At 42.6% G+C, this 18,587-nt stretch overlaps 1 protein-coding gene across 1 annotated transcript in view; it reads right to left on the bottom strand.

Moving 5' to 3' along the window:
- Window positions 1-18,587, bottom strand: part of ATP6V0D2 (ATPase H+ transporting V0 subunit d2) — a 269,016-nt gene that overhangs the window by 89,669 nt on the left and 160,760 nt on the right. Inside the window, exons 2-4 of the mRNA XM_069621300.1 lie at window positions 10,682-10,853; window positions 5,494-5,672; window positions 211-290 (exon numbers count right to left, since the gene is read on the bottom strand). Coding sequence (XP_069477401.1) covers window positions 211-290; window positions 5,494-5,672; window positions 10,682-10,853 — 431 coding nt within the window. The remainder of the gene's footprint in view (window positions 1-210; window positions 291-5,493; window positions 5,673-10,681; window positions 10,854-18,587) is intronic.

Here is an 18,587-nt window from a genome sequence, read left to right as displayed (position 1 = left end):
CACGTAACACAACAGCAAAGCTAGCTAGCATTTTCCACTCTCTCCCTTGTAACCTCCCCTCTGACAACCCTTTCAGATCCACCTAAGTGACTGGAGACTATGTGAATGGCAGCGGTGCATAGTATAAATCCAGATTGCATAACATAGCAATATACGTTTATATGCACAAATAAATACTGATTGTACCCATTGTTAAGTTAAACAGCATACCTTGTATAGCTTGTTGCGCATTATTTCAATGTTCATTTCATCAAGGTCATTTTCTGAAAGGCAGTCTTGAAAGAAATTGGCTGAAGAAAGAAAGAACATGATCATAAAACATGTCAGTTAATTGACAGTAGAGTGGATTTTTACAAAATTGGAAAGAACAGAAGAATACGATGGACAGGTTTATTTTATTTATTTATTTAATGAAAATTTCAGGGAAACTGCATTTTTACACAGAAATGCTTAGAATTATTTTTAACATTGATCTACAGAGCGGAGCACCAGTGTCCTTAACAATAGGTGAGAGGATATGGATATAAGACCAGATGATGCAGCAGAGGTAGAATGAACCACAAACAAGGACCATAGAGCAGGATATAGTAGCGAGATAGTGGCAGACGTACTGCGATTTAGGATGAAGACGCAAGGGCTTAGTGCTGTGGGGTTTTCGTAGAGAAGTAGGTGAAGAGGAAAACAGGGAGATGTGGTGGTGTAGAATGCTATGCAAGGAGAGCTAAGAGGTTGGATTTAAATAGAGATAGAATGGGAGTAGTGTCATGAGGGGCGTGAAGAGCATTCCAGAGTAAGAGAGTAAGGAGAGGAAAAGAGCAGAAAAGAAGGGGCACAAATAGCACGAGAGGTGGCAAGGAGGTGAGCTAAGGATGATCATAGGAAGACAGGGGGCGAGAAGGAAGTGAGATGAGCCAATTGTCATGGTGGGGCAAGCCTGTGTATAGTTTTGAGGATGAGAATACGTTTATACTTTGCCCTGTCTCGTAGATTTCCAGCCTAACTGACAACTGGTTGGGGAGATGGTGGTGAAGCAAGGAGGCAAAGGTTGAGGACTTTGTCAAGAGGTGAAAAAGTATTGTTGGGAAGGCCATAGAGTAGGCCGGCACAGTAGTCAGATCAAAAGAGTACTAAAGAGGAGATTAGGTGCTTAGCAAGATAAAGTCTGGCAGCAGTCGCAGATTTGGAGATGAACAGTGAGAAGTTGTGAGATGGGTTTAAGACGACACCAAGATTGTGAGTAGGGAGGGTAGTCAAGAGAGAAGCATGACAGATGGGGAGACGAACAGATAGACTGTTTGGATGAGAAGTAGAGAACTTCAGTGGAGTTGAGCATGAGCGAGTGAGATGCCATCCAGTATTTGACCGTTAGAAATGTATGACTGTAACTCGTCAGAGAAGGACGGAAAGGAGAAGAAGATCTGAGTGTCATCACGAAGAGTTGATAGGAGAAGCCATAGGAGGAGTTCAATGTGTCAAGAGCAGAGGTATAGCGAGTGAAGAGAAGTGGGCCCAGGACTGACCTTTAGGAACACCAACAGTAAGGGGGTGAGTGGGTAGGTAAGGCTTTTCCAGGAGATCTGGAAGTGTATGAGGGTGCGATATGAAGCAAATCAAGCGAGGGCCTTGTGCCTGATACCTAGGAGAGATAGTGTTGAGGGAAGATTGGAATGGTTGGCGGTATCAAAGGCTGCAGAGTGGCCAAGAAAAATAAGAATAGATGAACGGTTTGCATGATGAGCAGAATAGATGTAGTTTAATTCCACATTAGAGCTTCAGGTAAATGCCACACCTGCCTATTGTACCTTCTAAAATCAAGCCAATAGTCCAAAGAAAGAAGACTGTCTAGTAAGAGGTGCACATGTGTCTGCCCCTTTATGCAACCTGCACTAGTCAGGTAATTTATTCAAAACAGTGGCATGAGAAGCACCTACTACAAAGAGGGCCTTTGCTCTACAGCTGCCTGATATAAATGATACCTAAATCATTAATTCATTAAATTATTCTTTTAATTTACAATCATTGCTGATATTCTTCATTGCTCCGAATCCTGCTCTTGCTCGTCCTGGTTGTACATAATGAAGTGAACCTCCAAAATTGTTAGTACCCTCTGCCCCAATGTGGTGAGTATAATTTGACCTTCAACCCTAGTCTCCACCTTTAACGTCTTATCTGTGAATATACCTGCTATTCCTCCTGTGGTGGGATGAGGAAGAGTAGTGTAATTAAGGTTTCTGGTATGTAATTCGGCACTGTCCCCCGGCCCCACTTCTTCATCCAGTCCTGAACAGTTAGGAATTACCAAGTACTACTTTAGCTATCAGGGAGAAAAACAAAGAAGCCTTCAGACTCGGAGATGTGGTATGCACACCAGTGAAAACACTCTGCATTTACATATCAGGAAGTTCTCAGCAATATGGTGCATTCAGTCCTGGCACCATGAAGGAAAACACTGAACCCACAAGCCTGAGTCTGTAATAATTCGTAAATGTGTCCTGCGTGCCCTATGTGGCAATTCTGAGAATTGTTGGTAGTGATACACCCTGAAAGATCTCCACACTGGCAAAGGGTCTTTTGCTAGGTCATAGAGCATCAATATGGTCAATTCCATAATTGCATCCACTTATGTAGGATGGCTGTGGATGGTCTAGCCCCTAGATGACCCACTCCAAAATCAATTGGCATGTAGTTGGAAGAGTAAATGGACGCTGACCTCTTCAGGTATTCTTTTACAGTCATGCTTACATCTAGTGTTTATACATCTGTTTTTTCTGACTCTGTGGAATGATGGTGGGGGAAATTATATTCCCTCCTCAGTGAAATTATGGTACCGCCTTTGTTCTAAATGACTACGATGGATGCACACAATAGTAGACCACTTGCAAGAAACCTGAGCAAGTAGTGAACACATCAGTGCCCCTAGCTACACACTTTTGGATCTAAGACGTTGTCCTCAATGGGTTCAAATGGGGAGCCCCCCATGTCCTGAGAACTACTGGCAGATCCCAAGAAGGGTCACCTGATTTGATGATAGAGCCTCCTTTAGAATTGGTATCGTTGTAGCAGGGTTTTGGCGTACTTATCAGTCCCCCCAATTCCATTCTATGGCTCCCTATTGCCACCAACGGAGGGTGGACACTGCTAGACCTACATCAAATCTTTTTCTCGCAGCTGCAGGGTGCCTTTCTGCCAGGTGAAGTTTTTTGTTTTTCAACAGTGCCAACCCAGAATCCTCCTTGGCTGTCTTAACCAGTTCACCCATATGTGAGCAGAATAAAGTCTGGCCTAGGAAGGCCAGGTGAAGATGAATGGCTTTTTCAGACCTCTCCCACTTCCAACCTCCCAGCTGTAATTGCTGCAACTGGCCACCATGGTCACCTCGTCTAGTGCCTTTGCTCTTAGAACATCATATACATAATAGGAAGCAAGCATGAGTTGTTTCCCAAAAGTTTGTGTGAGTTGGGCACTGTCTGTCGCTTCCTCCAGGGTGGTGATCAGCGATGGAAAATCATGCAGTCAGCACTGCAAGGTATAGGTCATGTATATCTCTGCCATCAGTCTGAATGTGATGGCAACATGGGACTTTTCCATTTGTCTATTTGGTCATCTACGGCTTTGGTTTTGGGGCTTGGGGCAGAGAGTGCACCTTTAGGAATTCCAATTATTGCACCCGAAACCCATGGTGAAGTACAGAGAACCTTTCTGTATCCTTGCAATATGGGCTGTTAAAGGGTGGAAATAGGGGCATATTTGCTGTTTGCATCTGTTGGGTGATGAACATTGTTTGTGGTAATGAAAGGGTCAACCAGATCACTGTTGTCAAGGAGATAGGAGCAGCCTCTTCAATAATCTCTTTCCTGCAGAACTGACCTGTGGATTCCACTTCTTCTTCGTCCTCTGTGTCATGAGCTCTTTGAAAATGTATTCTGTAAATCCATAATCAACAATCATGACATTCAAACCCCAGAGAGTATCTTTGAAAACAAAGGAGCCAGGAACATCCTCACCCTTCAAAGCATCCCCGTCTGTGTCCTTGAAACTATCATCAAGACAGTATCTGCATTGAATTCTTCTTGCACCTAACACAACCATGAAAACATACCCTTTCGAATGAGGTCTTCTCCGCCCTCCTGAAAAAAGTCACTTTCACCCCTTTTCTGAAAAAGCTGAATGCAGACCCAACTAAACCATCCAACTAACGGCCAATTGCCAACCTCCGGCTAAAAGAAAATCTTGAAAGAATTACCAACCTCATAAATACTATTATGAGGGAGCCAAACATTTTCATGTCAGCAAATTAAGCTTCGGGGTAAACCAGGGAACAGAGATAACACTAGTGGACACCAGGGAGAATATACTACAGTCTCTGGATGCCAGTAAACCCACCGCCCTAACCCTGTTTCACTTATCATCAGCGTATGTCACAGTGGGCCACAACATCCGACCCCACCATCTCCAGAAGCACTTCTCTATCGGTGTCTACTAACTCTCATGGTTTTCATTTTTCTTGAAAAACCAAACCTACAGGGGAGGCCGGGGGAGGCTGGTGCCTCTTGAATCCAGAGTCGTTGGAAGAACTGAAGTTAACCCTTTGATTGACTTGTGACCAATAAGTACACATCGGAAATAAATAGTTACAATTTGACCGTAGGACGTATACATACTTCCTAAATTGAGGAGGGAGGGATTCACCTCTCCCACCCCTCCCATCCCCTCCACCCCCAAGACCCAGCGAATGCAGCCAAAGTACTTCTTTGGGCTGCAGCAGTTTGGTCCCCTTGGGTATCAGCACTCATTGGGTTAAAGAATTTCTATGTTCTATTTTTTAATGCATTCTTATTTACATACAAGTGTTGACCTGGTAGTTGGTAGGGAATCGCCACAGTGCCAATTTGCAGATGATCTTGTTTGTGGGTGTAAATTACAAAATGCCTACTTTATGTGAATTGCTGTAAATTTAGTTTATTTTTATTTTTTAGTTCAGCAAATTATAGTTATGCAAAAACACATTATGGCTGTGCTTCCACAAGTCGTTTGCACCCAACCTTATTACATCTGGGCAGAGTATATGATGTTTGTCTCCATAAGGGCATGCTATAATGTTTAAAAAGCAAATAAAATACACTTTCCCTATAACGAGAGGACTCGTATGACTAATGAATTTTGGAAAAGAATATTGAATTTTGGAAAAGAATATTGAATAGCAATCAAACAGCATTATCTATGACCACAATTAATTACATGAATACACATTCTGGGAATAAGTCTTTTTTTTAGCATGCAATCAACTGTTCTTTTTTTTTTAAAAGGGATAAACTGTTTTTTTATCTTGGATGTTAGCTTGATGTTCAAATTGTGAAAGGTTTTTTAATAAACTAAACACAATAAAAAATAAATGAAAAACATTATTGGAAAGAGTTAGCAATCTCTTAAGCAGCAAACATTGTGTTGTGAAATGCCAACCTTAAGGCAACGAATGCCATTTAGAATACGTACCCAGTGGAGTGTCCACTAGAATTGCACTGTACAGCTCTGCCGGAGTTTGTGCGATATTTACAGCTTCCATCTGCTCAAAACTTCCAAGAGGGTGGCACTTTGGGACCAGTTCGGATATGGGTCGTTGATGCAAAGTACCGGTGATCAGCAGAATTACATTGTCAATCATGTAACTGTAGCTGAAATGTAAGCAAAGCTGCGATTTAAAGGCCTTTTCCAGTTTACCATGTAAGCTCATGTGTTTATCCCTGGAGCTGTCATGCACTAATCGTAGTAGATTTCTATAGAAGAGCTGCTGTAGTCTGGAGTAAAACAAATAGAATATCGTGTTAGCAGGCATATGGAGACTTCAGAAGCCACTATTTCATACATGTATGTCACACAAGTGGTGGGGAGCAGAATCATTTTGTGTTGAGTGGTTGCAGAAACTCAAAGAGGTGAGGACGCTTTTAACCTTTAGCCAGCAAGCTAGTTTAGTGAGTTAAGTGCAGAATTTCCTCCTTCCAAGGTCTATATATTGAGTACCATTCAATTGGGTAATTATAAGATATATAACAGTGCTTATAATAAAGACAAATTCGTGAGCTGGATAATTGCAATGCTGGATAATTGCAAACCCACAAAATTGCCCACAGCCACATAGTTTACATTCTCCACTTACTGGTGATGGGAGCAGTAGTTTTTTGCAAATTGTTATTTTCTTGCTGCTGTTTAATAATCAAGAATAGAGAAATACATTAAGAGAATCATGATTGCCCATCGCTCCCTAGGACTAATCGTAATTATTAGGTGCAGACAGATCTAGGAACACATTGTTTTGATATTTATTCCAAATTAATGTGTTGGCATATATTAATATCCACAATGAAAATATAGAGTGAAACATATATAATTCAAAGTACAAATATAAACTATAATCTTGTACAAAGGGAAATTGAGAGAACATTAGTCAAACAAAGGCACACACACACACCATTACACTTGTGTGTCTTAAGTAGTCATGATATAACCATAATCTATGAAGAGATTTTGGGTTAATCACAGGCTATCTACATCTTTCAGCATTAGTTGTCAGTCGAATATCGCCCCACCTTCATCATGACCAGAGTGTTCAGAGTTTATTTATTGGGTTTTTATAATGCGTCCATACAGCAAATGGTGTTTGAAGGCACCACAGCAAAGGGTGTCTCAAGGCACCACACTTAAATGTAGTCCCAAATACAAGGTGTGGAATCTTCCTAGTAGTGTTACTTGTAATTTACCAAAAATTAGAAGTTGAACATTTTTCTGTTACACCTAAGGGAGGCATGAAAGGAAAAATCCTGCTCGAAGACAGCAATAAGATACACCACTGTAGTAGTTCTGATTATGTAGGTAAGCAATAATTTGGAATAAATATCAAAACATCATTTTCTAAATCTGTCAGTTAGGACCCACTTTCTGGTTAGCTGAATACCAGCTGCTAAGAATGAGTTAGACAGCTTATCTTCAAATCTCAAGGGAGCGACAAAGGCTGTGATTAGAGAAGCAGCTTAGATCTCATACAGGGCAGAAACTATTACAATCCTTCACCCAGACTGAATGTACATTCCTGGATGAGCTACCTAGTATGGGAGGAGAAGTGAGAGCTGAACTGCCATGGCAGCCAGGCCGCTGCATCTGTGGTCATGAGATCTTCTTTCATGAAGAGGAGGCCAAGCCAGGAGTGTCTCAGGCTGGCTCAGGATGGCTTAGGCCAAGTACTTGGTTTGAGACTGACTCACATTTCAAACTACTTCCTTGCCAAAAGACGTGCTGAGTCCTGCACGCTTGCTACGAAAAGAGAAGATATTATTTCCTGTCTGAGTCCAGGAAAGTAAGATCTGCCATATTTGCATCCTCCCCAGCAGAGGCTCCTGTCCGGGAGTTCCGCAATCTTTTCTACCTATCTTCCAATTCATCATGTTGGTGAGGCATGACGCAGAGCTGGGTGGGAACATTCTTTTGACATGTATTTGTCAGCTGCACATTTCAAAGGGAAGCTCTCTATGTATCATGCCATGAGGATGGATCAGCAGAGCCAAGTGTGATGTTAGATGATAAGAACTAGATGTGCCCAGGTGTACCTTAAATGCCCACAGTGCAGAAACCCTCTGCCTTCTTCCAAGACTAAAGGTTTTTTTATGGAATCTCAAATTCTTCACATAAAGAAAGCTTCATACTGTCGGGATAAATGGAGAGTGAATGAATCTAAAGTGAGGTGTGCCAAAATGGTGCTTTGCTCAATTCACATGTGCTGTGTTTCTTTCAAATGCAAGGAAAAGGTGCACCTTTAAAATGCAGGTAGGTACCTTTTTGCCTGATAGACAATACCAGACGAATGACACCAATTTTCCCATGAACTTTGAATCAATATTTGAACTGCTTAGGCAAAAGCACGAGGAAGCCCAAGGATTGAACCCAGATGAGTTTTAACCTCCCAAAAAGGAAATGCTGAAAACTTTGTACTTTCATCTGAAAAAGGGTACCTTACTACACTGAAACAATGTACTATAAATAACTCTTCAAATAGGAAATGTCGAGTTTATGAAATGAAATGCAGCATTTAAATCTAATCAATAATAACATTATTCCTTACAAATAGTAAGAAGAGTGTGAGAAAGCCAAAGAATCAGCATCCATTCTTAAATTACCTGTCAGGTATTAAAAAGCTTGCATAATTTATTAACCAATAATTTCACAAACCAAAATGCCATGCATCTTATAATAAAGCATTGCAATGGGCAAGGCAAATAAATGTGCTTTGGGTCTCAAACACAACATGACAAAAAATGTTATATGAGGCATTTATAAATACACTTAGAAGCATATTGTAAATATATTCAGTGTTATAGTTATACGTGAGCCTTTATACAGGAAATACATTATTGGTTAAGTCTGCATGGCCAGATTGGTTTTCTGATGTGGCTTGGCCAATGCTGGGTTTATTGAGTTTTCAGTGCGCCTGACACATGTTTGAACAGGCCAGGATATGCATTGTTAATGGGGGTAGGGCTGAAACCCTAGGGGAATTGTACATTCTCCATGTAGAGGGCTAAATCCGTATCAATCATCAAGGTAACACATTAAATCTAGTACAACAAAAGGATTGTGTGTTCAGGGCTTTAGAAAATAGCCTATGAATACATCTTTGTATTCCAGTAGAGCCGAATCATTGGTCCTCCAAATGAGAACGTTCTGAAGTGCTCACATTCTGAACAGGTCTGCTGTCTAACCGCAGTACTTCACAAGAAGATTACTGCTTCTAAAATTCCAAGCTCTGTAGGCCTTCATAATATTTACTATCTGAAATTAATGAAAGGCTCTGTAAAGAAAACAGGTTTGTTAGCTGAACCTATTAATCATTAACAGAGGACTTCACAAAGAGACCTTTGACAGCTGTTGCCATGACTTAGCACATGGTTTCCATGTCCACAATTCTTACTATTTGAAATTAATATTATTTCATACATTCAAAATGATTGTGGCTTTAGCTCTACCACTATATGACTTAGAGCCAAAAGGAAACATGTTTTAAAATTGTGAGATTCTTCTCTACAAAATGAGTCTAAATACAAGATCTGTAGAATTCTTAATAATTAACAAAATGTTAAATATTAATAACTTCCTCAAATTTCATTGCACAAATTCAAAGTCTAAAAATCCACATTTCATCGATGTGTCATATTGCTGTGAGGAGATATGGAACACATGATTTTGCATTTAGAATTGTCAAAAGTGTACATAACCCACCCTTTCATATGTTCCAAAATATGATAAACCTATCAAAATGAAGGGGTGTACACTTGGGGAGTGTGCGCCTGGTAAGCAAAGCAATGGAAAGATTTGAGCAATTTAAAAGTGTGAGGTCACTGTGACATAGCGCGGAATATTACACATTATATAAGCAGACACACACAGGGAATAAGAGGAGCACTGGGATTGTGAAGGTTTCAGAAAAGGGAAAGCCCTGTTCAGTGTTGAGCTTGGACAATGTCTTGAGGTGAAGGGGCCTTGCCTATGAGGAAGCCTGAAGGTGATTTTATCTGAGGCAGACCTGTTTTCCTAGAGAGATATCACATACAAGAAGAGCCAGGCTTTCTGGGAATAGCCTGGAAACTCTTGAGGGTCCAGGCTGGTTATGTTCCTTAGAGAATTATTCAAAGGTGAGTATTGAAATTCCCCAATGTAAATAGATATAGGCCAAGGCAAACCTGTCCAGTCATTGCGCGTGATCCCTCCACCCACACATGATGTCATTAGAAGAGCCATGAACATTCATAAATAGGAGCTCTGCAGCCCACTGAACTGTGCCATGCAGGTTTAGCAGAGCGCCCCCAGCTCCTCCGAGATCACAATGCGCCAACACACAAAAAGTCAGCAGTGTGGGGAAGCATCACTTTGAGCAGGTGAGTGCAGGCTGAACCAGGAGCATCCTTGGCCACTGCTAACCCTATGCTGATTGCCTGCAATGGAGGTACTCACAGGGAGGGACCCATGCCGTCCATTTCTAGACATCTGAATAGCCAGCACAACACATGCCAGTATGGCAGCATTAGAATTAATGATGACATCACTGCCAGAGAGGCTGGCAGCACAGCACAGGTCACACAGGAGGGAGGATGATGTTCAGGGGGACTGAGGGGGCGAGGTGGTGTGATGGATGCCTCTAGGTTGTCCTCTAGCACAGGACCACATCTACATAAGCAAGCATGTACAGCAGTAGCGGCTCCCTCATGACAAATGTTTTAGTGTGTCCCTTCCTAAGAAGACCAGGAGCTGTATGTAGAAAAGGAAAGCTTCTTTATTCATAAATTAAAGGATCAGGATAGCACAGCACGAATGGAAGGGACATCCACCTCCATACACCCTCACTACAGCAGTCACTCTCCAACTATCATTCCAAGAACACAAAGCAGGTCACACATACATAGCCTTCCATACCTAGAACACTTGTGACATGGATGTAGGAAGGCATAGAAGGCAGATAGCACATCACAACAGACAGCAGGAGGGAACAGGGACTATCTGTGATTGGAAGGCGAAAAAGGAGACAAACCAGCACTGTCTACTGATTTCTGATGAGCACATATACTGATATACTGAAATAAATTAGCGTTTAATGCCTATGGACCAGACTACTGCTTGTCGGTCACAGAAAGTAACTCACGTGATGAAGTTCAGAAAAGTAGAAAGTGGTTCAAAAGCATGGTTTCGAAAGTAGTGAAATTCTGTCAGTAGTTTTTCCTTCAGTTTGTCATCGATGATGGAGACAGTTAGGGGACCAGTCTCATTGGAAAGGAAGCCGCCATAGTCAGTGGACTGCAGATGTAGCTTCAAATCTTAAAGTTAAAAACATCAAGGCAATATTAATAGCAGGACATTGAAAACTGCAGATAACATCACACAGTATGGCATTGAAAACATAACAATTCGCAATAAGACTAAGGAGAAAACTCAGTGGGGCTCATTTTCGGCCTGGCTTAACATTAATGAAAGACGTAAAACTTTTACGTCTTTCATTAACGTTACACTCCATTTTCAATCATTTGTAAGTTGGATAGGAGGGGCGGAAAGCAACTTGTGTTTCCACTGCTCTCTTCCTTTTTACCATACTAAGACTCTCAGCATTTGCACCGGCATGGATTTTCATGCTGGGGCAAATGCTGTGTATCTGGATGGGGTCCACAGGCTTAATGTGCCACCGAAAAGCAGGCAGACCCCATAGGGATCCACTGTAAACCCTGCCTGGCTTGCGCACATGGCAGGCAGTGTTTACTTAATTTGCACGTTGGAGTCATATGTGCAGGGGAAAAGGCGGCTTACACATTTGTTAAATGTTAAATGTTAAAGTTATTTGTACCGCGCACCGTCACCAATGGAGTTTGTCCCCAGGCGCTCTGGCGGATCTGCAAACGAGAAGGTGGGATGGGTTAGTAAGGTGAAGAGGGAGCAGGATAGTGAGGAGTGGTGTTCTGTTGGCAGCTTCAACTCGGTATACAACGGATGCTGAACTTTGGTGCATGTATCGGATCGATGTCAGTCCGCGTGTGCTGTTGCAGTGTTGTGAAGTGCGTGCTGGTTGTGCGAGAGATGGTTGAGTGAGTTTTTTGACTGAGATAAGTATGTAGAGGTGTTAAGTATTTTTGGTTAGTGGGTTAAATGATATTTAACTTGCTAATATTCACAATTCTGTCTAAGTGTGGCATATGCTAACAATCACAATCTTGTCTAGGTGCGGCGCAGGCTAGTGTTCACAATTCTAGGTGTGGCACTTGCTAACCTCCTTTTGCACTTCACATCGAAGTGCAGATGACCAAAATTCAGCGACAGGGATCAGCCTACGTGTATGTCTGCATGTAACGGGTCCCCACCTCTGAATTACATGGTTTATTGACATGAGCTCTAGAGTGTAACACCATGTGGTGTTTTTGACACAGGGGAGCAGTAAATATACAATTCCTGCATCTGTCTGACATCAGGAAGTATATATAGGAAGGCTCTGGTAAACCCCTGTGTTACATTTCCATTAGTATTCAGTTTCTGTAGGCACCCTCATCATTTCAATTCAGTCTTATGATCTTGTATCTTGAGCAGCAAAGTTTGCTTAGTAGCCTGAGGGCCAACAGGCAGTGGGTGGAATGTGCAGGTTAAAGTCCTAGTAAAGGCCTCTATTTTTAAACTATTGAAGATGGATGACATTAACAATGTGCTTAGATAACAATAAAACCCACCATTGTACAGCCTGGAGGCAATCCTGTTTCCTGATACATGCGGTACAGATAGTCATTATTACTGATATGTTATGGTCCTTTACTTTGCATTGTTGGAGTGCAATTGCTCACACTTACTTAATTGGTTTACTTCCTTAAATACCCTTCTTCGCCAACTCAATACTTCCCAATCCCAAGGTGAGGACTTGACATCCTGTGAGGGTGTGAAAGCCCTAGCTTTTTGATTTGTAATAAATAATAAAATAATTTCTGTAATTAAATCTCAGAAAATTTGCTCTGCTAATCATACCCCCTTTCAGAAATCTCCACGCAAAAAGCATAATAAATACATGCACCCTGCTGCATAAGTCTCCTGATCTGCAGAACCTGCTCTTCAGTGGCACAGAGCAAGTTCAAAATGTGCATTTTTGCCTTGTTTCACAGCTGATGTGACAGCAGAGTCACTGCAGGCAAAGGTTGCAGTTCAATCTGCACCTCTGATCCAATACCATACTAATTGTAAAGAACCATCCATCTGGTGGCAGGGTAATCTCTAATATTAAGTCAAACCTGGATTTTGGCATGTTCACTGATAGTTCAGACAGTTATTCAAGCCACATGAAATGTGTATCATATTTGAAGATGGAGGTCCAAGTGTGGCCCTCGTGACCCCATTCAAAACATACCCAACAGACAAAATGAAGGAGACCGAGTTGCCATCAATTGAATAAGTTGACTGACTACAACAGTGAAAACTAATGACGTCATCACTGGCATCACAACGTAGGTGCACGTAGACATGAAGCATATAGGAATCCATGCACAAAGCTACACAAACATACATTAGTTTATCGCAGATAGACATGAAACAAATGCTTATAACTCACACAGATAGATGAATGACAGATATATATATATATCCTTTGCTAAAGCAGAAACAGCAAGATGCCAAGAATACATATATCCAACTTGCACATGCTTAATTGCGACTAACATGGAAAGCCGTAAGAACAAAGATGTAGACTATAGGTACAGTGAAGTGAATGGGGAAGGTGAGACAGACTGCGAATACATGGAAAGACTGACACCCTGATTCAGCTAAAGGCAGGCAGGCAGACATAGCTTCCAGTGCAGACACAGTGCACATCCTTGCCAAGTTTGAGCTGAGATGGAAAGTTTCCAGTTGATCAAAACGACAACACACCTGCAAGGAATTTGGTTCAAGGTTCTCATAATTACAAACAAGAGAGCTCCATTTTCGTGGTCTCTACAAACGTGACCTCGAAGAACAGGGCAATGCTTATTCACTCGAGGTGGATGGAGGAAAGCTGTTCCTGTCGAACCAGAGGTGGAAAGATACAATTGCAACACAGGGCCATAACTGGATGTACTCTCTCAGGGCTTAAGCGATCAGCGATGGCAACATGATTGGGACACACAGCACCGTTGTGATCATTCCCATCGCCTTGAAAAGGTCCACTCACTCTGGTAGCTGTTCAAGGTCCCCACGCTGGGAAGCCACATTTTACCCAATCCGTAGCCACCTTTCACGTTAAGACATAATGTTGCAGTGGCCAATAGCTTCTCCACTTTCCTGCAACTTTGTATTTGCTACCTGTAGAGGTGGTCCTAGGGTGAGCCACTAGATATGGTGATCCAATAACCAAGCCAACCCCTATATGTCATATATATAGTTTCTCTAAACTGACCAAGCCCCATCCCTGATAGGTTTTGTAGGAAATAACTTGTTCTTGTGACATCATTTATGGTTAAAATGGTGTGACACACGTTTGAAGGACGAGAGCCCTGGAAATGACATGATGTTCTAGTGGCCCCTGTCATTTTTGTTGCATAATAAAGACAATACATTTTGCCCAATGGTTGAGTCTTAAGTTCTTGCAGTGGGGATTTTTTTGGGGCCCAAGTATCAATTACCTTGCTGGTAATTTGGGTAGTTGCTAAGAGTTCCCCTCTACAAGTGGTAGCAGGAGGATGGTCGCTAAGACCTTTCGGCATTAAGTCTGCCTCATTCTGCTGCATGCCTGAAGGGCTGTGCGGTGATCCGCTAGAAGCGACCCCCAATACCACACATGGAAACAAGTGAAGAGGTCGACAGGAGGAATGTCCTGCCCAATCCCTTTGGGACACCAAGTGGACAAGACGAAAGAGTGGCAGATTGTGGGAGAGTTGTAGTACGAGGGGCTTCAGCGAACCACAGAGTGTAAGTATAGATTCAACTATATGGCAAACATGGAGGAAGGGGAAAGTTCCGCTCAGTATTGTGATTCTATGTTTTGTGTTTTTTTGTAAAGGTTACCCGTTCTTTATGTGGTCAGTTTAGACAGTCAGCTTCGATGGTCAGCTTGGTTTATGGATTAAAAAGATAAAAATATTATGAAAAGGTTACCTATATTTGAGGCATTAGCTTGGCTTATGGATGAAAAAGAAATACAAAAAAGTATACCTATGGGTTAGGCAGTTTAGCTTGGTTTATGGATGATTACGTATGGTTACCTGTGAATAGGTATTAGCAGGGAGAAGCTAGCTTATATCACGGAAGGTGGTTTCTAAATTTATCTCTTTGAGAAGTGTTCCGATATGCAGCATTATAAGGGACCATGTGATTTTTGAGGATACCCTGTCAGGCAGGAAGATGGCTATTTGTTATGTCATGTTTGTTATTGTGTTTATGTTGCTGAAAGCCGACATATATAGTGAAGTATTAAGGGCTTTTCCTCTAGGCAGTTGGTTACATCCCTGTGAGGTTGTCAAATAGGACCCGAGGTGTGTAGAAAGTGGTAGATTTAATTTTATTGAACTGTTGCTTGAATCAATAGAAAGTGTTACGCCATTTGGGCAGAGCTCGAGGAGCATATGAGTGGAGTCGTGGTCCGGGCCTTAAGGGCTGAAAAGGCAGTGGGGACAGTGCACGGAGCACGCTCTTGTTGATGGTGATGAGCCGGAGAGGCTGTTGAAAATATTTGTTGTACTGTCATGGTTTGGAGAAATGTGATTAAAAAGTAACGTTAATTATGTAAATTGCAAATCGACAAGGTAAATTGAACATGTCGAAATCCATTTGAGGTCAAGTAAGTATTGATGTGTACAAAATAGCGTGTCAAAATGAGGGATACACCCATTCAACATTTGTGCAAATACCTCCCACGATATCAAGAAAAAATATGCAAGTATAGCTCGGAATGGACTTGTGATACTGAGGGCAAATTGGCAAAGCCATGGCCCAAAGACTGAAGCTTTTCCAAATATGTGCAGCAACTTATGACCAGGTACTTAGATGCAGTTTATAAGGAGATCAAATGAAGTAACCGGTTAGCTATATTAGAGCTATGGAAAATGTTTCATGACGAGGAAGGGGACTCGATCCAAAAGCAATGGATTCTGAGTCAACGCGATACACAAGGGGAACCGCTGTTGGCTCTGCCTCCTCCTCCTCCTCAAACTGCAGGCCCAACAGCAGAAAGTCAGGGATTCTAGCCCAAAAGGGAGTTGAAAGCAGCAGCAGGATATAGCAATTCTATTTTGGCAACTCCAGCGTGTAGCAGCGAAGGCAGACTTAGTTGAGCGAAGCAGGCGAATAAAAGTGCATAGGTTAACAGAAGCAATTTAAGAAGTGCAGCAAATTGCAAGAGAAACTGAGGGAAGATGACGTGGGAAAGACAGGACATAGCGGAGGTTATGAGGCAACAGTCCCGACAAATGAATGGGTAGGTGGACAGATATTGCTTAAACTGGACGGGAAGACCACAGGTGGGATGGGAAGTTCCAAATTCTAAAGATACAGAGGAAGAAACTAAAGAATGGCCAGAGATAATGGAGGAAGTACAGAGAAAAGAAAAGGAAGAGAAGGAAGAATACTACAGGTTAAGAAAAGAACGAGAGTGAGCAAAAGAAAGGGAGAGAGAAGAGAGAGAGAGAAGAAAAAGCAGAGAGAGCTAGCGGAGGAAGGCTGAAGAAGAGCAGGAGAGACAATTGCAAATAAAGTGGGAGAAAAGAAGGCCGGAAGTTCAGTGATTCATTAAAGAGTGCCGACGCAGAGCAGAAGAGCAGGATAGAAGATGTGAGCAGGAAAGTGACGAACGTAGGGAAAGACATTCTAAGAAAGTAGTAGACATTAAAATGGACTTGACATGTCTGAATGACGATGATGGGGAAGGGAGATGAAGAAGACTAGGGGAACTTTACAGGAGCAGAAGAGACAGTTTGGTTGCCGCAAAGACGAGTAGGTGTACAACAGGGTCCTCGTTGAGGGGGAATGCAATTTTTCAGATCAAGTGAAGGGGAAACAGCGGGAGAAACCGATGTTAAGGAGGCTTAGTTTTGAGGACGAAAGAGAAGAAGACAGTGACGATAGCATTGGGATCATGGGGTCATATGAAGATCAACAGGAAAGCGACAATGACGAGGGGGAGAGGCGTCACCACCCTCCAGGGAAACAAGCCCTGATAGAGACAATTGGGGAAGGGACAGGAAGAGAAGAGGGAAAATCTGAGGGATGACTGAAATGTCCCAGGGACAGACCACACAGTGCAGACGAAATTACCCCTTAGGTACAGAGGCTCAAAGCTCTGTCAGGACAGAAATGAGCAGAGATGAAAAGGGCATTTACAGCCACTAAAGACATAGGGAGACATGACGGAGGAATGAGACTGACACAGTTTCTAGTGAAGGGTGGTGGACGACCCTAGTATATACTGTGGCAACAGATGGATAAGAATAATTTAAGGTGCAAACTACCTTCATTGACTGCAGGGGCTGGGAAATGGATTTATGAGATTGAAAGGCTGACAGCAGGATCGACACTGGCAGTGGGCGACATGAAGAACCTACTTTTAGCCATTCTCTGCGAGGTAGTGCACAATATTTGGAAAAGAGCAGAATACCCCAAAGTGACAGCACAGCACACGGCACACAACGGTGCAGTGTTCAACAACTGCCAAGCAGCTGTATGGCAAGCTCTAAGAATATAGTACCCAGGCACATCTGACATTAAGTGTGATTATGACATGCAAAATGCGAGAGGATGAAGGCCCACTTCAATATATTCTGGAGATTCAAGAATGTTGGCGTCTCGAGACGAAAGAGCCGTGGGATAAAACAGTGGGGTTATTTTATCACATATTATGTCAAAGGTTGCCGGAACAGGTACAGAAACAGCTGAAGAAGTTAGCGGGTATGGAGGCTAGGCCATGGTCATAATATCAAATAGCTATAGTGCACTCTTGTTGGTTAATGCAAGAGAATGCGAGAAAGAAGCATGAGGAGAGAAAGCCAAAAGAAGCAAAGTTAGTGCAGAAGAAGTTTTCAAAGTATACAATGGATGGGGCGATGCTGACGAGTGGAGAGGGGGTAGTTTATTTATTTATTTTGTATTTGTTGCAGCGCGCTGAGCCCGCAGGTATCTAGGCGCTAGTTACATTAAGGAAGGGGCAAGGGTTGTGCAGGTAAGGGTAAGCAGGAAAAGCAAGATGCATAGGTTAATGAGGATCAACAGTGATGCAGTGGCATGGCTCTGAGGAGCTTAGGCGAAGAGCCTGTTTTTCAAATTTCTCCTAAAGTTCCAATAGGAGGGTTCCATAGTTACTGGGAATATACAAAATAGAATAGTTACTCAGACTATACAAAATATACAGAATAGTTACTCAGAATATACAAAGCTGACCACAGGCAATAGGGTGAGGTTTTGTAGGAAGGGGCGATGCAAACCACTGGCCAAGGGGAAAGGGAGGAGCGCCCCGGGTAAAAGAGTTCGGATACCCAAAGCAGCGGAATGGAGATGGATTTAATGGGGGACAGTCGAGGCCAATGGGGGGGTCCAATAATGGGGGGTCCAATACAGTGCTGGCTATGTAGAAGGACAGGCCATATAGCTAGAATGTGCAGAAGCAGGGGCGGAATGCAACGGAATGGGGGGATGCCTCATTAGCCGACATATCAGACAGAGCAAACTGACTATTATGCCCTGGATCACTCGCAAGCACAAGCATAGGCACACACACAAAACTTGCAAGTGCAGCCATATCAGACCAGGACACATACACCACAGGCACAGGAAGACATGCAGACACCTCAACCAGCACAGCAAGCACTAACGCAGCCGAACATTGTAGCAATAACACACACAGGCTCCACGTTGCAGACTCCCGTACGAAAACTGGGAGGGGTGACTGTAGTGGGGGGGCAATCCATTTAAAGGAACAACAGGAATGTCATTATATCCACAAAAGGACAGCCCACAGACAAACCTGATGTGTTCAATCCTATCGGTTACACCCAATCTGAATGCAGAACTACATATAGGGGTGACAATGGGTGAAAAGGCTTTTCCCTTTCTCGTAGATATGG

The sequence above is a fragment of the Ambystoma mexicanum genome, chromosome 5q (assembly GCF_040938575.1).
Source record: "Ambystoma mexicanum isolate Mex_15411 chromosome 5q, UKY_AmexF1_1, whole genome shotgun sequence".
NCBI lineage: Eukaryota > Metazoa > Chordata > Amphibia > Caudata > Ambystomatidae > Ambystoma > Ambystoma mexicanum.
Note: the sequence above shows the minus strand (reverse complement) of the source record. Positions and strands in the feature narration are given on the sequence as shown.